This window comes from Rhamphochromis longiceps, linkage group LG8 (assembly GCF_057381845.1).
Source record: "Rhamphochromis longiceps isolate RC_006_pf linkage group LG8, R_longiceps_female_GT1.1, whole genome shotgun sequence".
Classification (NCBI taxonomy): Eukaryota; Metazoa; Chordata; class Actinopteri; order Cichliformes; family Cichlidae; genus Rhamphochromis; species Rhamphochromis longiceps.
In genome coordinates, this window is record NC_140564.1 from 31,051,818 (window position 1) to 31,072,879 (window position 21,062).

The following is a 21,062-nucleotide window of genomic DNA, read 5'->3' on the forward strand; positions in this document are numbered from 1 at the left end:
AGAACCACACGGGGGGACCTGGTGAATGACCTGCAGAGAGCTGGGACCAAAGTAACAAAGGTCACCATCAGTAACACACTACAACGGCAGGGAATCAAATCCCGCAGTGCCAGACGTGTTCCGCTGCTGAAGCCAGTGCATGTCCAGGCCCGTCTGAAGTTTGCCAGAGAGCACATGGATGATACAGCAGAGGATTGGGAGAATATCATGTGGTCAGATGAAACCAAAGTAGAACTTTTTGGTATAAACTCAACTCGTCGTGTTTGGAGGAAGAAGAATACTGAGTTGCATCCCAAGAACACCATACCTACTGTGAAGCATGGGGGTGGAAACATCATGCTATGGGGCTGTTTTTCTGCCAAGGGGACAGGACGACTGATCCGTGTTAAGGACAGAATGAATGGGGCCATGTATCGTGAGATTTTGAGCCAAAACCTCCTTCCATCAGTGAGAACTTTGAAGATGAAACGAGGCTGGGTCTTCCAACATGACAATGATCCAAAACACACCACCCGGGCAACAAAGGAGTGGCTCCGTAAGAAGCATTTGAAAGTCCTGGAGTGGCCTAGCCAGTCTCCAGACCTCAACCCCATAGAAAATCTGTGGCGGGAGTTGAAAGTCCGTGTTGCTCGGCGACAGCCCCAAAACATCACTGCTCTCGAGAAGATCTGCATGGAGGAATGGGCCAAAATACCAGCTACTGTGTGTGCAAACCTGGTAAAGACCTATAGTAAACGTTTGACCTCTGTTATTGCCAACAAAGGTTATGTTACAAAGTATTGAGTTGTATTTTTGTTATTGACCAAATACTTATTTTCCACCCTGATTCATGAATAAATTCATTACAAATCCTACCATGTGGATTCATGGATTTTTTTTTCACATTCTGTCTCTCACAGTTGAAGTGTACCTCTGGTGCAAATTACTGACCTCTGTCATCATTTTAGGTGGGGGAACTTGCACAATCGGTGGCTGACTAAATACTTTTTTGCCCCACTGTACACCCTAGTAAGCTATAGTACTTTTTCCTTTGGGAAGGTACCATCTGTGCAGTCTGCAATTCTGTTGAAGAAAGATGTTCAATCTATTTAATTATTGTAGAAAAATAATTGATTTCTGTGCATTTGTTTTTACACGTGCATTAAATTAAAGTTGATTAAGCATTGTGAGGTGGGGGGTGGTTCCCTAATATTTTTGCTGGGAGTTGGCAACCCTATTTGTTAGGTTGTTTAATATTTCTGCTAAGTGCTCTTTAAGATACCAGAATAGGGATGATGGTGGAGGTTTAAGTTTATTAGATTGATCAGTTTTCCTGAACTATAAATTATTTTGGGTGCAGTGTATTTTTTGCATACAAGTATAACAGAATAGCTTTAGTGTTTTGTTTTTTAAAACTTGAGTATGAACTTATACAAAATGTAGCAAGATATTTATAAAAAAAACTGTCTTATTGATTACAAAATACGCTATATCGGATTCATATTGGTATCGGCAGATATCCAAATGTATGATATCGGACATAAAGTGGTATCGTGCCATCTCTACTTTGTATATGTTTTGTTCACATTTGAGTAAAAATGAGCTATTAATAGTTCCAGTTTTTAATCTGTTGGTGGATATACAGACAACTACTAAACAACTAGACTGATTTGAAAAAGACAAACGTTTTAAGAAGTTTCCATGGTTTCCAAGCAAACTTGTGAGTAGCTAATGATGGACCGAGAATAATGATCTACTATGATGATCTTCTCTTTATGTAAAAATGACACTGAATCTTAAACATACTGTAAGTTAATTTGATTCAGTGTTGGTACAAATTCAGGCAGTTTGGAAACTTTTCCTCCACAAACAGCTGAAATTATGGACCACGTAAAAAGTGAGCTGAGTCAAAGTATAGCACCTGAGTTTCTGCTGTTGTTTAAAGACCTGCCACTTTTATTTTGAGCTGCATCCCATTGTTGGATCTAAAGAGTCATTAAATAAAAAAAAAAAAAAAAAGGTAACAGTTGAGATTCAGTGTTTCTCACGTGGGTGATTAATGCAGGTGGACAGCCTTCTCTGTTTTATTTTGAAAGTTCCTGTCCCGTTTTTCCGGACATCCTTAAACTCCACTTTCTTGGACTACAGCTGCCAGCAATAGTCTTCCTCCTGCTCCGCTGAGTACCCGCAGTAGGTGGAGAGGAGGTTCAAGGACTACGGTTACCTGCTGCAGTCTGAGACTTTGGACTTGGAATATTTGTAGGAGAGCAGCTGATCATATTGCTCTCTTACGTGTCACAAACTGCTTGGCCAGTTCAGTATTTTCAGAAAGGAAACATGAATTAAATGATTGAATTCATTTAAGAAAGATTCGAAACAGTTGGTAAACACTGACATTATCACCCACATAAACAAGCTGGTGAGCTGTAGCTGTGCATTTGATTTAACAGTAATGTGTTGTATAATTATTCATCTTCATTTTCACTTCAAATTAATTCCAGATGCTGTCATCTCACTGAGGACTTATTGAGCTTTATTATTTGTTTTTATAACTCATACAAGTCTAATTATGGGATGATTATACCTGAGTAAACACGCTGACACCTCTGTTAAAACGAGGTTAGCTGATAATGTGCAAAAGCTGAAGAAAAGCACATGTTTTTAATACTGACCACAGATTTCATGTATCACTGAATCACGGTGTTACGCAGGACCAGGGCTCGGACGAAGAATGCTCTGATGAAATGTCTTCATCAGAGGCGGGGGAGGAAGAAGACGGGGAATTCACTGCCAACGAAGAGGATGGTGAGATTGCTCCCAATATAACCTCCATAAAAACAGAATGAGACCTTTTACTGGATTTTTTTTTTTCTGCTCATTTTTTGTTTATCCAAGTTCATTTTTAATTGTCAAGAATTTGTTTTTCTTCTTCTGTGTTCACAGCTGAGGATGAGGAGGACACGATAGCAGCTCAGGAGAAGGTGGAAGGAAATGTAGATCATGCAGAGGAACTCGATGATTTAGCCAAAGAGGGTGAGGGCTTTATTTTCTACTGGAAGTGGTGCTAATTCATTGCATTGACCTGAGGTTTTATGAAGTGTTTGAAGAGCTTTCTGTCTCTTTAAAGAGGAAAGCAAGCTTGATGACACCTCTGCATTGCTGCTCTCTTTCTGCCTTTTTTAAAATTCTGTACATATGAATGAAATTTCATTCATTACTAGCTGCTCCCTGGTCTAAAATAAGAGGCTGCAGACCGGATCCTTGACGTGTCTCTACTTCCCTTCCAGGCGATATGAGCATGGAGGAGTTGCTGGAGAAGTACAAAGGAGCGTATGCCTCAGACTTTGAGGTCCCGTCTGCTTCTGGCTCTAAAGCGAGCTCTGATTCGGAGGTGTCTGGGGATGAGGAGGTGGAGACTGAAGAAGATGAGAGTGATGTGGAAAGTAACACTTCTTCCTCAGGTATTAAACTGCTCATAAAGACCCAAAATAAACTGTTTATCTCCCTCCACTCTGAGCAGAAGCTTTCAGAAAATGTTTTCCTTCTTACGTCTGTTTCAAGTTTGTTTTGCTGCTTTAATTTATTATTAATTCATTAATCATTTCAAATGTTCTCCTCTCAGATTCACCAGGCGACAGTGCTGAAGATGAGGAGAGCGAGAAGGATGAGGAAGAGAGTGAGGAGGAAGACGAAGAGGAGTGTGGAGATGAAGGGATGGAGGTTTTGCTGAAGGAGGGAGACAGCAGCCCGTCTTCCTCTGGCTCGCGGCCAAAGAAGGAGATCAGTCACATTGCTGCTACTGCAGAGAGCCTGCAGCCCAAAGGCTACACTTTAGCTACCACAAAGGTCAGTCTTTAAATATTAAAAATGTATATTTCAGTCATTTTATCAGATGGAGGAAAAGTGTAGATTAAACTCTTCTGCAGATCTGAGTCACAGTTGTTTCAACTTTCTCTACAACTTAAGGTCAAGACCCCCATTCCATTTCTGCTTCATGGCACATTACGAGAGTATCAGCACATCGGTCTCGACTGGTTGGTCACCATGTATGAGAAAAAGCTAAACGGCATTTTGGCTGATGAGATGGGCCTCGGCAAGACGATCCAGACTATTGCTCTGCTGGCTCACCTCGCCTGTGAGAAAGGTAACAGACTGCGGCTTCTTATATGTACAGAGTTACAAAACTTTGGTTGTTGGAGTGTTATTTGTGATTAATACACTGTCCTGTTTCATTTGGTGTTATTAGGTAACTGGGGCCCTCACCTCATCATCGTCCCCACCAGCGTAATGTTAAACTGGGAGATGGAGCTGAAGCGCTGGTGTCCAGGGTTTAAAATCCTTACGTATTTTGGCAGTCAAAAGGAGAGAAAGTTAAAGAGACAGGTACTCAGTTTGCTGGTTCTGCAGGCGGCTCATTTTCCTTTGTTAGATGAGTGTGATGTGCTGCTTTGTCTGCTCTCATTTACTTTTAGTCTCTCCCTCCTGGCTTTACTGCTGTCATCTGTGATATACTGCAGATTGTTCTTGTCAGTCTTTAACTCCCCGTGTTACTTATCTGCTGAGTCGTCTTGTTTATCAATTGTTTGTTCTTTGTTTGCCTGCTGCTTGACTTACTCTTAATAATTTTGTTTCTCCTTACATACTGCTGTCTTAATTTTGACTGTGGCTTATTTACAGTGATGTAGATTAGTGTGTATCCCAGGAAAAACAGAGGCACTGATCCAGCTTTTATTTATTTATATATATATATATTTTTTTTTAACTCAAAAGTACAGTTTTTAAATTTAATGTTGCTGAAACAAAAGTAATTTAAAAAAAAAAAAAAATCTCAGGGCTCTCAAAATTTCAAAATCCCTGGTAGCTCTTCGGGCTGGGACTCTTCAGTTTTTGGTAGCCCAAAATAAATGTAAGTAGCCTGAATAAAAAAGAGAGCAATTTTTTGATTGATGTTTTGTTTCCTGTTTTGTTTCCTTTACAATATTATACATTAAAGTATAATATTGTAAAGGAAACAAAACATTAATCAAAAAATTGTTGAAAAACAAATTACAACATTGTATAAAAATTACAATCATCAACTCAAATACTTGGTTCTAATTGAACAGAAATTTCTATGAACTTGTAAGAACTGTGTAGGACATGAATCAGTCTGTGTCAGATCCTGAATTTGAAATTTCCACTGAAGTCACGGGTAAGAGACAAGTGGAACCAAGATTGAGGCCATTTGCTTTTTGACGTTTGCAAAGACTGCTAAATTTTGCCAGTGGTAGTTCACTCTTTGCAACATAGTACGTTGTTCTAAACAGATTTTTTTAGGTTTATTTTTAGTATGTTATTTGCAATTGGTGTTTGTTCTGGGAAAGATATTGCAGACTGAGCAATAATGCATTTCTCATGGGTTCTAATGGGGGCCTTTCTTAAAATGACTGGTCCCAGTAACAAAGGCGCTTGTCGACTCAGAAATCGAGAGAAAACCAACAACACACCCGGCAGAACATGTGCGCATTCGCTGACAAAATAAAAGACGCACACCAGATAAGAAGTTGCAACGCGCGTTTGCGTCCATATAAAAAGCACTGTTTTTGTCCGCTAGAGTGGGATTTTCACGGCACATTCCGCACCACATCTCTGTACCACATCTCTGTGCGTTCATCATTTGTTTGAAGCCAGCTCACCTCCTGCAACCACTTTTCCGAGAATACGTGCTTCTTTTGTGGTTCGGACTCCTGACATTTGTTTGGAGGTGGAGGAACACCAAAGTAATTGCTTAAAGGAGCTTCTTCGACATCTTTAAGAGTTCTAAACAGATGTCTGTCCTCCTCCAGAAAATCTTATGTATGCAAACACGCGTTGCAACTTCATATCTTGTGCGCGTTTTTTTTTTTTTTTTTTTTGTGACAGCGAATGCGCACCTGCGGACCACTTATGTGCATCCCCGGTTATATAGCTCGTCATATTAAAGCCACAGAAATTCTTTTGTCCATGAAACCATAAAGCTGCACTTTCTTTTTGCCTTATAGTTTGATTTGTCACAACTTTTCCGTTTTGTGGTAAACTTTTCTTTGGCTGTCACTTCTTCACCCTGACCTGTCTTATTTGGCTCAGCAGAACTAAAATATATATCCTGCTGCTTTTACTTACACACACACACACACACACACACACACACACACACACACACACACACACACACACACACACACACACACACACACACACACACACACACACACAACGGTCAGCGATTCTCTGCGCGATCAACCTCTCATATGTTTAAGCTTGCTGCGGGAGATTTCACTTGTCATGTTTGCATAGTAAGCTAACGATTGATAATACCATGTCAGAGGAATTGGTGCGCAAATTATCATCACTCACCAATCAGTGCTGTCGCTCTCTATGCACAGTTCGCGCGATTGCAAAGTGAAAGCAAAAAACAAGCGCAATTTCAAACGCGATTTCAATATGTCACATATTGACAGTGGCTCACCGAAGCCAATGACATAATTACCCAGCTACATTTCCGAAAGAATGCAAAAGCATTGACGTATATTTTTCCTTCCTACAATGTCGCTAGCCCCGGGATGTCAGGCAGGCGATTTTGCAAGCCCTGTATCTGATTGAGGAATCACTCATCTTTGGAAAAGAGAGTTTATTACAGAGAAATGGCTCTTTCCAAAATAAAAGCTATACTATACGCTTCTTCTGGGCTATATTCTCAGCAGCATATTGTAGCGGGTCAGGGCTGTTCCGGGTTCTGTTTGTACAGTTATGTTTTGTTTATGTTGCCATAGTAACGGGTGACGCCCTCTCGCTACGACGGTGTGTCCTTCCGGGGTCAGAGGGCTCCCTGTGTGTTGTTGTTGTTGTTGTTGCTGTGCGGTTTCCGCGATGAGCAGTTAGCTAGCGGCAGTGTTCTTCTGCAGATGTCAATAAACGGCTGTGCTCCCTGGCTAGCTCACGGGAAGCAAGACCAAACGACACCTCCGTCTCCTCCTTGTCTGAGCTCGCCACATTGGTGTCAGAAGTGGGATGATGGTGGCACCCCATGTTCTGACCCGAGTGACTTTTTCCCCCGCCGGTCGTGACCGGCCGGTGCGCCAAAAGAAGGCACCTGGACATTTGCAGGACTTTGTGTGGGGTAATGGGGTCGTCGGGGACGACTGACCCCTTAGGTGGGGGCTATGTATTGGGTCAGGGCTGTTCGGGGTTCTGTTTGTACAGTTATGTTTTGTTTATGTTGCCATAGTGACGGATGACGCCCTCTCGCTGCGACGGTGTGTCCTTCCGGGGTCAGAGGGCGCCCTGTGTGTTGTTGTTGTTGCTGTGCGGTTGCCGCGATGAGCAGTTAGCTAGCGGCAGTGTTCTTCTGCAGATGTCAAACGGCTGTGCTCCCTGGCTAGCTCACGGGAAGCAAGACCAAACGACACCTCCGTCTCCTCCTTGTCTGAGCTCGCCACAATATTAAACATATCAGGTCCCCATAAGGAGAATCATGTGCTAACGGCTGTCTAAATGACTCGGGTAAAGTTTGTAGCATGCATGCTTGTTTTTTTTTGTCTGCTTCCACTTGTCTTTGCACTAGGATGATGTCAGCGTAAATGTGCAGTCATATTCGTTGTGTTCCCACTAGTGCTGTCAGCGTTAATCTCGTTGAAATGTCGTTAACGCCACGACACGGCAAATCTCCGTTAACGAGCTACCCTTGATCGCCCCGTGCATGGGGCTAGACGGCCAACACGTTAACGAGCTAACTGCGCTAACACACTAGTCCCCACCCATGTAATTGAGGATTGCGTGGCACAGCCAACATACTGTTTTACTTTAGGCCATGACGCGCTTACCTTCAGGGTCATACCTCACATGAAAACCAAAATAATTCCAAACGCCAGATCTGAATGAGGGTGGGGGAGGTTCAATTTGCCATGTTGCAAGGAGAGCTTAACTTCTGTCTCGCTAGCTTGCCCTGCGCTCTTCCTTCTGACGATGCTGTCTGTGTTGAACGCTCAGTGGATCTGCGCTCGACAGTGCAGCCTAGGCGGAGTAGTCGAACGCAGATTCACTGAGCGCTCAACACAGACAGCATCGTCAGAAGGAAAGTTGATAAAATAAATTACAAATTTTGTATTGTTCATTCATATGCGTACCGAACCGAAAGCACTGTATCGAACGGTTCAATAGTATCGTTGCACCCCCCCCCAAAAAAAAATAAATAAATAAATAAATAAATAAAGTTTGGATATCTGGGGTTTGGGGTTTCTGCTGATACGAGCACTGATCTGATACCAGTCTTAAATTAATAAGCTGGGTTTCTCTTTGTGAGAAAGAGATTCGGCAATCGCTCTTTTATGTGAAGGACAACATTATGCTTGCCTCAGTCAGGTTTCAGAGCAGCCAAAACATGAAAAACAACCTAGCACAGGGGTAGGCAACTCCAAACCTCGAGTGCTGGTGTCCTGCAGGTTTTAGATTTCACCCTGTGTCAACAGACCTGAATCAAATGATTAGTTCATTACCAGGCCTCTGGAGAACTTCAAGATATGTTGGGGAGGTCATTTAGCCATTTGAATAGGCTGTGTTGGATCAAGGACACATCTAAAACCTGCAGGACACCAGCACTCGACGCCTGGAGTTGCCTACCCCTGACCTAGCACAATAAAGTAAATCTCTAAATCAACCAAAATCTAACTAGAATCCAATAAGGAGTTTAATGAGGAAATCCAACAGAAGATTCAGGGATTCCTAACTTTAAAAACCAAAATGTAATAAATTAAAATGTCAAATAATCTAAATTTACTGGAGTGGTTTTAATTAGTAAAATAATCCAGGGTGGGACCATTAGTAACATGGTCCTCCTAAAATCCAAAGACAGACATGCTAATTGTTGATTCTAAATTGGTCGTAGATGAGGATGTAAGCATAAATGTCCTGTCATAGACTGCTGACCTGTTCAGGTTTTTCTCTACTGCAGCAGGTTTAGGCCCCCAAGTTTGATAAATGGTTAAGATGATGCGTGGAACTAAACTAAGACTGTTTATTTTATCCACCTAATTTATTTACATTCTTTAGTTCAGCTTCAACAGTTTGTCTTCATTTTTGATACAAGCCACAACACAAATGTTTCAGTGATTGTTTAAATTTCAGGAGTGCAGATACTGCAGCAGTTTGTCAATTAGTTTCTTGTTCACACTTCTTCCTTTTCCTTTTTAGCACTAAGACTGGGGTATTTATTTATATTTGCCTATATTTAGGGGTAGACTACAGCGAGGCACAAGTTAAAATGCTTACTGGTTACTGTGTTAATGCCAATACGTCACCCGTAACTGCAACACGAGCGACGTTACTGCATATTGTTGTCATTTAGAGTCTGTGCACCTCCTGCCAGAGCGACATAAAGATTGTATTAATCAAGTTTGCGACTACTGGTTATGCTAACTTAAAATAAAGAACTAAAAGCTTCCCAACAAGTGTTAAACCTGACATCATACACTGGGGTCTTCTGGTATTTTCAGTTCCATAACTTTATACAGTTATGGATTGATTTGTTTAACTTTTCCCACCGATATGATTCCTGTCTTGCATTGACGAATTCCTAATTTCCAGCAACTGTTGACATGTTTGACAGATACTGTATAAAGTGAAAAACTGAGTGCTGGAAAATAATAAGCCACTCTGTTACACTTTCTCTTCTTAGGGCTGGACAAAGCCAAATGCTTTCCACGTTTGCATCACTTCTTACAAGCTGGTGCTGCAGGATCACCAGGCCTTCAGGCGAAAGTCTTGGCGCTATCTGATCCTCGATGAGGCCCAGAACATCAAGAACTTCAAGTCCCAGCGCTGGCAGAGTCTGCTGAACTTCAACAGGTCAGTGGAGACTGTTTGTGTATATGGGCCCACATCAGAGAGTGAAACCTGAGGCTCAGTGGATGAGGCATGGCCTCTGGATTTTTTTACACTAAATTCCAAAGTAGTTTTTTGTTTAAAAAAAAATAAAAATAAATAAAAATCTTTTTTTTGCATTTTAATGAAAAAAAAAAGATTTATAGATATATTTTGGGGGTATTTAGACTCATGGACAGCAAACATGAATATTTGTATGTACAACTTCTGATTCTTATTGAAGAAAATCATCCTCCTTTCTCTATAATGCTTTCAAAGACATGGTGTCACTCAGTACCATTTGACTTTGAATGTATTTGAAATGCACTGAACTGTTAATCTACAGGCCACAGTTGTGTGTAAATATCTTCACATTTAAAAGTGTTTGTTCTTTTCAAAATGATTGTCATCATTTGGCTGGTGGCCGGGGCCAGCTGGTGGTAATTTCTCACTGTTGTGTGGCGCTCCAAAGAGCCTGGCGCTTGTGCACATGAATAGATGCACGCTCTGAGAACGCACACCTTTATACAGGCTGCAGCGATTCGCTCCGATGATAAATCAAGATTACAACATCATCAGTATGAGGATGTTTCACAGTACCGGCTGAATAGAGAAATACTTGCACAGCATATTAAAAAAAAAGATCCGTTAGAAGTTTGAGAGTGCCTCTCATGTTCAGCATCAAAATGTTGGTTTGTGAGCTTTAAAGCAAATAAAGATGTGCTGCAAGATGCACACTTCAGCGTGGATTGTGCACTAAAAGCTTTTTTTAAAAATAATCTATAATCTAAATTGATACTCAGCCCCAGTGAGATGAGCGTAGCCATGCCGACGGTGTAACCGCAAAAATATTTCTACATGAACCTCAGGATTTCCCAGCAGGACGTGGTGTTATTTACTTCACCTGTCAGTGGCTTTAATGCTGTGGCATATTTGGGTTTTAAAAAGAGTTTTATGATTTAGACTATTCCAGCAGACAGAAACACGACTCCAAATAAATGGTTATGTTATTTGTTTGATGGATGTTATAAACTCTTTATGGGGTGAAGATTGCGTTCTCAGCTTGCTGCACCCATGTGGCTAAAATGAGTTAAAGCATGTTTGATATCTTTAGCAGCTGAAAACTCTTATTTTCCTCTTCGTACTCACCTGAAGCTTGAATGATACGACTTTTTTATTTACGTCTCTCCTCGTGTCTGTGCTGATCATAGCCACCGGCGACTGCTGCTGACAGGAACCCCTCTACAGAACAGCCTGATGGAGCTCTGGTCCCTCATGCATTTCCTCATGCCCCACGTCTTCCAGTCCCACCGCGAGTTCAAAGAGTGGTTCTCCAACCCGCTGACGGGAATGATCGAGGGCAGTCAGGAGTACAACGAAGGCCTGGTTAAGAGGCTTCACAAGGTGCTGAGGCCGTTCCTGCTCAGGAGGATCAAGGCTGACGTGGAGAAGCAGATGCCCAAGAAATATGAGCATGTGGTGCGCTGCCGTCTGTCCAAGAGACAGCGATTCCTCTACGATGACTTCATGGCGCAGGCATCGTAAGTTACTGACTCAGCAGGAGGAATTCAAAGTTAATGTAAATTTAGTTTGTGTTTTGAAACGTAGTCACCAAAAGAAGGTGAAACTGAAAAAAAAAGTAATTGAATTTGACCCTAAACCATCTGATTTACAGGACCAGGGAAACGCTGGCCAGTGGTCACTTCATGTCTGTGATTAACATCCTCATGCAGCTTCGCAAAGTGTGCAATCATCCCAACCTTTTTGACCCTCGACCCATCCAGTCTCCCTTCATCATGCAACCCATTATTTTCCACACAGCCTCTCTGGTGCATGACGCCCTGGAGGTATCTCCTTTGAAGGTAAGCCTGAAAATAAAAAGCTTTCATTTGTTCAGAAAGTTGAGCCTGATGGCGTGATTTTTAATCTATTCTAACTTGCTTTTGCATTCTCAGCGCTGCGACGTTTCCATGTTTGACCTTGTTGGTTTGGAGAGCCGCGTGTCCCGTTACCAGGCAGATGTCTTCCTGCCACGCTACAGGGCCAGTCGCCAACTAATCCAGGAGATCATGGAGTCCCCCGAACCTCCTCCAAGGCCCAAACCAGTCCGCATGAAAGTCAACAGGTAAAGGGGGAAAAAAAGAAAGAAAAGAAAAATGCAGATTTGGATACTTGCAAATTTACATGTATTTTGGTTTTCTACGTTACCTGTGTTACCATACCTGTGACATTTATTACATGATATAATTATTGTCCTAAGTGCAGTAGTTCCCATATTTTATGTGTGTCCTCTTTCAGAATGTTTCAGCCGCCTCCTAAAGGTGATAATCGCCCAGTTCTCCTGATGAACAAACCTACCTGCTCCGTCCCCCCTGCAGCACAGACCCCCAAACCACCTCCAGTCACTGAAGTCACCTCAGCTCCTGCACCCGCTCCTGTAGTTCAGCAGGGTAAGCAAGGAATGAAACACCCTTAAAAAGGTGAAACATAAATTTTGCACGTTTTTTCTAATGCATTTTTGTTAAATTTCAGTGGTCTGTTCAGTCGCATCCACTCCTCCTCGCCCATCTCTTCATCCTACCGCTCAAACTGCAGTGAGGTCCAATGCTCCAAAAGCGATGCTGACTGTACGGCCTCCCACTGCTCCCTGCACAGCCACTATCCCAGCTCAGCCGAGTCCAAACCCCAGCAATGTTATGCCCCAGAGGGTCCTGCTTAGTCCAGATATGCAAGCTAGGTTGCCTTGTAAGTACATTTATTTCAAAGCAGATAAGCTGTGATGTTGTTGAAGTATTATCTCATTAAAACTCTGAGCCTGGGGACAGTTTCATGAGCTCCTGTTCAAAATGTAAGTCTCGTCCATTTCTCTCTTTAGATGAAGCATATTTTGAGCGTCTCGGTTTAGATTTCAATTTAATGATTGTTTACTCATTTTCATTGCTGGGTAAAAACCACACAGGAACACAGTGTGTACTCTGCCTCAGGTTGTTTCTTAAGGTGCAGGTGAAAAATAAAGATGGCAGTGCTTAGAAAATCTCAAACACACTTTGCAACTTCTAAAAATGGATCAACCATTAACATACAAGAAAGAGATTAGTCTACTTTTAGTTACAGGAGTCTGTGTGTTCTGTTATTTTCGACCATTCAGTAAGAAAACAAAAGGTATTTGGGGGATTTTTATTAACTAAATGCAGTACAGGTCTCTGTCATTCATTCATAATTAAATTAATTTGTGGTAAAGTGAATGAATTATTATTTCTTACCTACGTGTCTCTTATTTTTCTTCCTAAGCTGGGGAGGTAGTAAGTATAGCCCAGCTGGCTTCTCTGGCAGGTCGGCCTGTGTCGTCGTGTCAAGGAAGCAAACCAGTCACCTTCCAGCTTCAGGGCAACAAGTTGACTCTGTCTGGAGCACAGATCCACCAAGTTCCAGCAGCTTCCTCACGCCCAGTTCAAGGTTGGTGTCTCCCACTAACTGTGGGTTTTCTAGTTTTCACCGATCAGATTTTATGGTTAGTAAAAGGTGTAATACCTCGTTTTGTTTGAACTTCAAAGTGTCATATTGCTGTTTGGGATAGGGGGCTGCTCAAAACAAGTTGTATTATCATTTTTACCTACATTTTGATGCCAGGATTACTTCTGAGTCAAAATATTCTATGCATGTTAATTAACAAGAAAACTTGGGTGCAATCATGTAAATATACTAAATTTAGCCATACAGGCCCTGGAAGTTTGATAGCATTTATCTATTGTGGTTATAGTTTAAATGGGACCAGGATATCCTTTGACCTCATTTTTATCTGATTTGAAATCAGACTAAAGATTAAAGATATTATATGTTTTTGGATTTTTGCAGAATCCCACTGCAGCTGGACTGCTTTATATTCAGTTATGCCAAAGTCTTTTAATCCTTCAATCAGAAGATAATCCACATTGGTCTGCTTCATTTAACTGATGACTGTTATTGTCCCATAATTGTGATTGATTTCTTATTTACATAAATCCCATCCCGTCCCATAATTAGGGAATAATTAAAGTCCTTATAACAGTCTGGTTCACTGTCACTCTACAGGTAATGTGATAAACCTGGTCCCCGGTGGCGTGCAGCATCACCTCATCAGCCAACCTGCACAGGTGGCTGTCCAGAGTACAGTCAGCACACACCCTGCAAACAATCCCTCTGCTGCCCCCCCTGCTAATCGCCTGCCACACAACACCACCTCTCAAGGTGTTAAATCCTTCTCCCTCCTCCTTTTATTTTAAGTATGAGACTTCCTGCTGGATATATGTAACCCATGTTTGTATATTTAATGTTTTTCAGTGTCCTCAACCATGGTGAGCAGCCCTGGGGTCGTGAAGATCGTTGTGCGTCAGTCAACAGGCAAGGAGGGCGGGCCTGTGCCCACCCTGGCTGTGGCCCCTTCCCCTCGTGTCGCTCCCCAGCCATCCCCTTCCCTGCACCCACACGCCAACACGACCCCCGTCAGGAACACCGCTCCACTGCAAATTGCCCAGCGCACCCCTGGTCCTGCTACCGCCCACTACACCATAGCTCCTCCCAGAAACCCTAGCTCAGCCCCGAACCAGCCCCAACCCCCTCGCCCTGTCCTCAAAGTAGTGCAGCCTCCTCCTCCATCGAGCACAGAACAGCCAGGTGAGAGAACGGGCTTGAGCTGTTATTCTCACTGAGCTGAAATTCAGATTGAATTCAGATGAAATGAAGATTGCATGACAAACCGAGCTGGGTCCAGTTTTTAAGCTTTATTTCTTCTTTTCCCTAACAACCTGCTGCAAGTTAATAAAATTTAATGTATAATGAAACATACAGGCATGCAAAAAGGTATTTTTAAGTAATGAAAATAATTGGATTTGAAATCGAATAACACAGAGATGCAAAAGAAGAAGAAATAAAAGTGAAATTGACTTTAAAGCAAATCCGTATTGAGTTTTTTACAGGAGGCTGTTTTCTCTTCTGTCTTTCTGCAGCTCCAGCTCAGGTGAGCGCCTCTTCTTCTGCTCCAAAGACCTCAGCAACACCGCGGGAAAGTAGCAGCAGCAGTCAGACAGCAGTTAGCACAAAGTCAAAGTCCAATCTGGGTGCAAAAGCCTTCCCTCCACCCAGGAAGGTGCCTCGTCCCGCTCCCCGTTCGCCTTTCTACATGGTAAGCAGTTTGTCCCTCTTGGACTTCACCTTTTAGATATTTAAAGCATCTGCAATCATTTTTTTTGAGGTGTTACCCAATACTTCTTCACCTAGTTAAAATAAATGCCCCCCTGTACTGAGACAATCTAATGTCCTGTTATTTTGGAACCATGCATCAGCGCTATGTAGACATGAACCGGGACGTTTCTAAACTGAAAAGATGCATGAAACATCAGTTTAAAAAAACAACAACAAACAAACCAAACTTTATGTGTGCCAAATCTCAGAGCGATGGAGTTGTAAAGACAAGTTTGATCATAGCATTCAGTCAGCAGGGCTCAGCTCACTAAAATAAAACTACATAATCAAAGAGGTTTCACTGTTACGCACAGGTATGGATTTGACATGTTCCGGCTTGTGATACTGGCTCCGTGAGACTTTTAGAAAAGCTTCCACAAAGAAAATTAAAGGTTCATTATTTTGCTTTTACATCAGGATAAGTTTGTTATACTCATAGCTGCCATACCCAAACTGTTCCAACAGGTTTTTGCACTTCAGTAGCCGACTTGTAAAAGTGTTTTTGAAGTCTTTATGTGGATCACAATGTTTAGATTAAGGCGGTATGGGAACATTAAAAACCATAATCTATGATCTTTAAATTTTATTGGTTAAATTGAAGCATGTCAATAAATTATATACATCTCTGATGCCAGTTTACCAGTTTGGCAATTTTTTTTTTTTTTTTTTTTTAATAATTGAAATTCATTCATCACCATCGGCATACAGCAATAAATGATTTAGCCTACCTTGTTTAGTAGACAATAAACTGGTTTTATAGAATAAAATGTCAGGCTCAATAAAACTGGATTAAAAAAAGCTGACAAAGTGCAGTAAAACACCAGAACAGAAAACAGATCAGCTCAGTTTATCAGGTTGAAATAAAGTGTAAGTGTCAGCGTTTTTCCTCTCCTGTGGTGCAGACGGTGGTCAAGTTTATCAATGAACAATAAGTTTGTCATGTGAACTTCAAAGTAGATTTTTTTTTTCCAGTTTATTTCCGCTGCCCCCAACTGGTAAAGGAAATCAATTACAATCATTTTTTCTCCATTGTACATTTAAACAAGACTGAGCCTGATATACGAGCATGTTTTTCTTAAATATGCTGTCAACACTGCCCTGATTTCTGTAGCCTCCATTTACTTGTATCTCTTTACCTCAACAGTCATGGCTTGCAGACTCCGAGAAACAGCAGCACGACAGCCGGCTGGACTTCATCTTTCGAGTCAACGAACTCCACTGTGGAGCAAAGCCCATGTACGGTCAGGAGGTTCTGGACTTCCTGACTTTCCTGCCCGGTCGTCGTCCATCACCTGCTGCCCTGAACCCTCAGGGAGAGTGGGGCCGCTCTGGCCAGAGCAGCTGTCTGTATGCACAGCAGCAAAACGAGCACGACTACTGGTTTCACAGTCACGCTGTAAGAGAGGCCATCCACAGCATCGAAGGACGGCTGGAGCTGCTGAGTGACATCATAGACCGGTACTTAGCTTAACAGTCGTTTGGTTATTTGATATTACAAAGCTTCAGCTAAGGAGAAGGAGCTAACTTTGCTGTTTGTTTAGGTACACATTTGCAATTCCTCCAGTGGAAGCTCCACCCATCTCCATGCACTGCTGCCATCCTCCGCCATCTCTGAACCACAAGCAGGCAGTCTTCTCCTCCATGTTATCAGCTGAAGTCACGCCGCTCACTCGCAGCCTCCACCACGTCCAGTCCTATATGAGGACACAGTTCCCTGACCTGAGGCTCATACAGTACGACTGTGGTGAGTTCTCAGTGTGGTTTTTTGTTTTGTTTTGTTTTACAGAAAACCATGGAGCACCTTGTGGCAATCCACACCTACATCAGATACTCCTAATCACAAAATCTAAGGTTTAAATAAAAACGGTGTTGACTTGCAGGGGTGACACAAAGCAGGAAAATCCAGGACTGTCTAAGTATCCATTCTCACCTATAAGCCTTTGACAGGATGTTTGATAAGACTGTCATTTACTAAGGTGGGGGTCACCCACAGCTTAGATCCCATTCATCCCTCATCACTGACTCGATCCCAGATGCACACTGGCAACAACTTTAGCAAAACTCTCGACTGTACTGCAAAATTGGCACTAAATTTTCTTGAAATAGTATTTGGTTAGTCTTTTCTTTCCACCACTGTGTTTTATGCATAAAAGGCTGCTTCAAAGAGTTTACTCCATGTGCGATTATTAAATAATTTTATGCTCCTGCAGCTTGTTTTGCTTGCTGGTGGCTCATTTTGTGTCTTCTGTCTCCTGTTTTCAGGTAAGCTTCAGACTCTCCACACGTTGCTGCGAAAGCTGAAGGCGGGAGGCCACAGGGTGCTGATTTTCACTCAGATGACTCGAATGCTGGATGTGCTGGAGCAGTTCCTCAACTACCACGGACACATCTACCTCCGTCTGGACGGCAGCACCCGGGTGGAGCAGAGACAGGTCAGCAGTGATGGTGTTTTGATAGCGTAATCTTCACCTGTTCCGCTTCCAGGCAAGAACGAGAAAGCTGTAGTCTGTCTGTGATGCTCATTTCCTCTGTTTGTCTTCTGCACGCCACCACCAGGCGCTCATGGAGCGCTTCAATGCAGATCGACGCATCTTCTGCTTCATTTTGTCAACCCGCAGCGGCGGCGTCGGGGTCAATCTGACCGGGGCCGACACTGTGGTGTTCTACGACAGTGACTGGAACCCCACCATGGATGCTCAGGCTCAGGACCGATGCCACCGAATCGGCCAGACCCGCGACGTCCACATCTATAGGTGACTTTCTTTTTCCCTGCTTTTACTAAAAAAAAAAAATCCTCACATAAAAACTTTCCCAAATCAAAGCTCACTCCCTTAGCTAAGATTTAAGATGCTTTGTTGTCATTATGTAGTCACATAATGAAATTCCGTGTGGTAGTTCTTAGCTTAAAGTCAGACACAATACTATAAAACAGAGACAGACATACAATAAATAAGCATACACAATAGAGGACTCACAGACAAAAGACACAAAGAGAAACAAAAAGCTGAGAGCACAGAGCCGCTGCATTGAACATAAAAAAAGAAATGTTGTCAACATCTGTTTGACACATACGAGCGTTCATCTTGTTTGACTTAAACTGATGAGCATCTCCTACCTTCTTTGCATAATTTCAGAAGCAAAAGCAACAAAAAAAAAAAGTAGGAATAAAAATCTAAAGTTTAAAATGGAAATTGGAGCTCAGTAGTCTCTGAATTTAAAAGATCTGCAGAATCTGGTTAAACGCTTCACACCACCTGGTCAGCACCAACCCATCTGGGTGTAGGGGGGAGGTTTTATACACCCGATAATCATTGGCCCAGTGAAAAATAGAAATGTGATTTTTAAAAGACTAAATCGTTTTATGTTCCTCCTCAGGTTGATCAGTGAGCGCACGGTGGAGGAGAACATTTTGAAGAAGGCAAACCAGAAGAGGATGCTGGGAGATATGGCTATCGAAGGAGGAAACTTCACCACGGCCTTCTTTAAACAGGTATCACGTTTACACGGGGCCTTCTTTGTAAAATAAATGCCCTTCAGTCAAGCCTTTTTTTTCCTTCTTTCTTCTTTTGTGTCTGGATAAGCTCAGTGATTCATCTGTGCATGATTAATAGTTGAAAGGCGCTCAAACATGTGGGTGGGTGCTTGGTGCATAATTGAATACAGTCACTGGTATCATGTGAAGGGATGTTTTTCCAGTGCTGGATGACAGGCCGAGACCTCATCCCCCTTTTAATTAAATTTGTTCAAACTGTCTTTTATATAAATACTACTTGTGCTTTTTTTTTTCTTCTTTTCTTTTTTTTTTTGAAGTATAATGGAGTTTCTTCTAATTGGTCTTTTTGAGTTTAGTGTGTTGATGACATTAAGCAGTTCAAGTGCCTCTTGTTTTCTCTGTCTCATCAAGCACACATAACCCGTTCTGCCTTTGCTAAATGTGTCCGACTGTCACTTTGTTCCTCAGCAAACCATCAGAGAGCTGTTTGATGTGAATGAGGGGGAGAAGAGGGAGGCGGCGGTGGAGCTGTCGGTGCCCCAGGCTGAGGAGGAGGAAGCCGTCAACAAGCAGAGCACCACCATCCTGGAGCAGGTTAGAAACTTGGTGTACTGGATATTTACCACCCACCTTTTGGTGATTACCAGGAACAAAATGTACGTTTACTGAAAGTCTTAGATGCAATATAAACTGAATCAGGTTTTTGCTCTCAGCCTATTGAAATGAAAAGCTTAAAAAAAAAAAAGATCTCCTGTTAAAGGTGATCTTCTTATGAACTTCTGGACTGTTTCAAGGACTTTTCAAGAATTTAGCGATTCCTTTATTGACATTACTCATCGATTCAATTCTTGCTTGATCAACACTGGGTTCTCATTGGCTCTGTTTTGACATCTAAGCAGGAACAAAGAAATTACATTCATGCAAATCAATTGTATACTGTGGGTCAAATGTTTGTTGAGGTATTTCCCGTCTTTGTTGTGATCAGTGTTCAAACTTTGCTCAAAAAAGTAATTATTACACAGAACACTTTTCTCAAAAGTAATGCAGTACATGACTTAATTACTCCTGGGAAAAAGTACTTTGTTATACTACTTGTCACATTACTTTCACTCTGCGTTCTTGGCTAGCTTAGCGTTAGCATGCTGTCTGGGCAGATTCTTTTAAAGAACCGTTGTTGGTTTTTTTTGTGTTAGCACCATAATGCAGTTGTTTCTGTCCTGGGTATGCAAGTTTCCACTTTACCGTTCATCTCGTCCTTTTGTACAATAAAAGTAAATGTTCAAATCCATGCTCTAGACTGCTTCGCTATTTTCCTCCTCTGACACAAACTGAAATCAGCTGATTGTGCAAGAACCGTAATTGAACTGGTTTTCTTCAATAACTGGTTCTCGATTCCCATCCCTAATGGCTCCCAGTTTTGTCGCTTGATCTAACACGAGAACTCCTGTCTTGTTCCTCCTCTACTTGTGCCCTGGCTGTACTTGAACTCTTGATCTCCTCCACCGTGTCAAATCCTTGATAATGCACATTTTCAAAAATGTTCTTGCACTGTGCCGTGTGCTGGGACGCACCACAGTTTAGATAATTTCTGCTGACACCCAGGGCTTAAAAATGAAGCCATCTGAGGCTGGCTTTGAAAGCAAGCCATCCCCATATTCATGTAAACATGTATATGAGGATGGCGATGGTGTTAAAATGCCCAAATTTACAGCAGGACTAAACCCATTTATAGACCAGTACAAAAACATTTCTGGACTCTATGGATAGTTTCATCCTTTTCCAACTCTGCAGGAGACGGAATTTATAATAACTCCTCCATCTGGTCAGGGTGTTGTAGGTGCTATTTCTCCCCTCCTCCAATTCCATTCACTAACCTGGACCACTGTTTGAAAAGAATACAATAGAATAACTTCGGAGATTCGACCAATTTGACTAGGCTAAGTTATTTGATTTTTAAAACCTGAACTTTATTTCACCCCTTGTACGCAGACATAATCCAAGAGTCAGGAAAAAGTTTAACTCCTGCCACATTTATCATGCTTGTGGACATTTACCTGATTATCTCCATCTGTTTGCTTCAGGCGCTGTGTCGTGCCGAGGATGAGGAGGACATAGTGGCGGCCTCTCAGGCCAAAGCAGAGCAGGTGGCCGAACTGGCGGAGTTCAACGAAAACATACCGCTTGATGACGGCGGGGAGCAGGAGGAAGTGGAGGAGCTCTCTAAAGCCGAGCAGGAAATAGCCGCACTGGTGGAGCAGGTGAGTAAAAACACATCGGCTATAAAAATGTATAATATAATAAAATATTAATGCTCTGCTGAATCTTTGAATTACAGTTTGTTTAAACGCACCTTTTCCTCTGCTTGTCTTTAGCTCACTCCCATTGAGCGCTACGCCATGAACTTCCTGGAAGCTTCGTTAGAAGATGTGTGCAAAGAGGAGTTGAAGCAGGCTGAGGTAAAATCACAACTTTCAACTTCAGCTTAATAATTAGT

General features: G+C 42.2%; 1 protein-coding gene across 3 annotated transcripts in view; it reads left to right on the forward strand.

Moving 5' to 3' along the window:
• srcap (Snf2-related CREBBP activator protein) overlaps positions 1 to 21,062 on the forward strand; it is a 41,055-nt gene that overhangs the window by 13,795 nt on the left and 6,198 nt on the right. For 2 of the 3 annotated variants that reach the window (XM_085417034.1, XM_085417033.1), the window contains 24 exons: positions 2,691 to 2,784; positions 2,923 to 3,012; positions 3,267 to 3,440; positions 3,602 to 3,825; positions 3,946 to 4,123; positions 4,226 to 4,362; positions 9,671 to 9,840; positions 11,067 to 11,396; positions 11,531 to 11,717; positions 11,811 to 11,980; positions 12,154 to 12,305; positions 12,388 to 12,600; positions 13,147 to 13,311; positions 13,927 to 14,082; positions 14,176 to 14,508; positions 14,841 to 15,016; positions 16,220 to 16,533; positions 16,617 to 16,819; positions 17,338 to 17,507; positions 17,632 to 17,828; positions 18,451 to 18,565; positions 19,037 to 19,162; positions 20,650 to 20,826; positions 20,941 to 21,024. In XM_085417034.1, coding sequence (XP_085273160.1) covers positions 2,691 to 2,784; positions 2,923 to 3,012; positions 3,267 to 3,440; positions 3,602 to 3,825; positions 3,946 to 4,123; positions 4,226 to 4,362; positions 9,671 to 9,840; positions 11,067 to 11,396; positions 11,531 to 11,717; positions 11,811 to 11,980; positions 12,154 to 12,305; positions 12,388 to 12,600; positions 13,147 to 13,311; positions 13,927 to 14,082; positions 14,176 to 14,508; positions 14,841 to 15,016; positions 16,220 to 16,533; positions 16,617 to 16,819; positions 17,338 to 17,507; positions 17,632 to 17,828; positions 18,451 to 18,565; positions 19,037 to 19,162; positions 20,650 to 20,826; positions 20,941 to 21,024 — 4,335 coding nt within the window. The remainder of the gene's footprint in view (positions 1 to 2,690; positions 2,785 to 2,922; positions 3,013 to 3,266; positions 3,441 to 3,601; positions 3,826 to 3,945; positions 4,124 to 4,225; positions 4,363 to 9,670; positions 9,841 to 11,066; positions 11,397 to 11,530; positions 11,718 to 11,810; positions 11,981 to 12,153; positions 12,306 to 12,387; positions 12,601 to 13,146; positions 13,312 to 13,926; positions 14,083 to 14,175; positions 14,509 to 14,840; positions 15,017 to 16,219; positions 16,534 to 16,616; positions 16,820 to 17,337; positions 17,508 to 17,631; positions 17,829 to 18,450; positions 18,566 to 19,036; positions 19,163 to 20,649; positions 20,827 to 20,940; positions 21,025 to 21,062) is intronic. The other variant, XM_085417035.1, reaches the window with a different exon arrangement.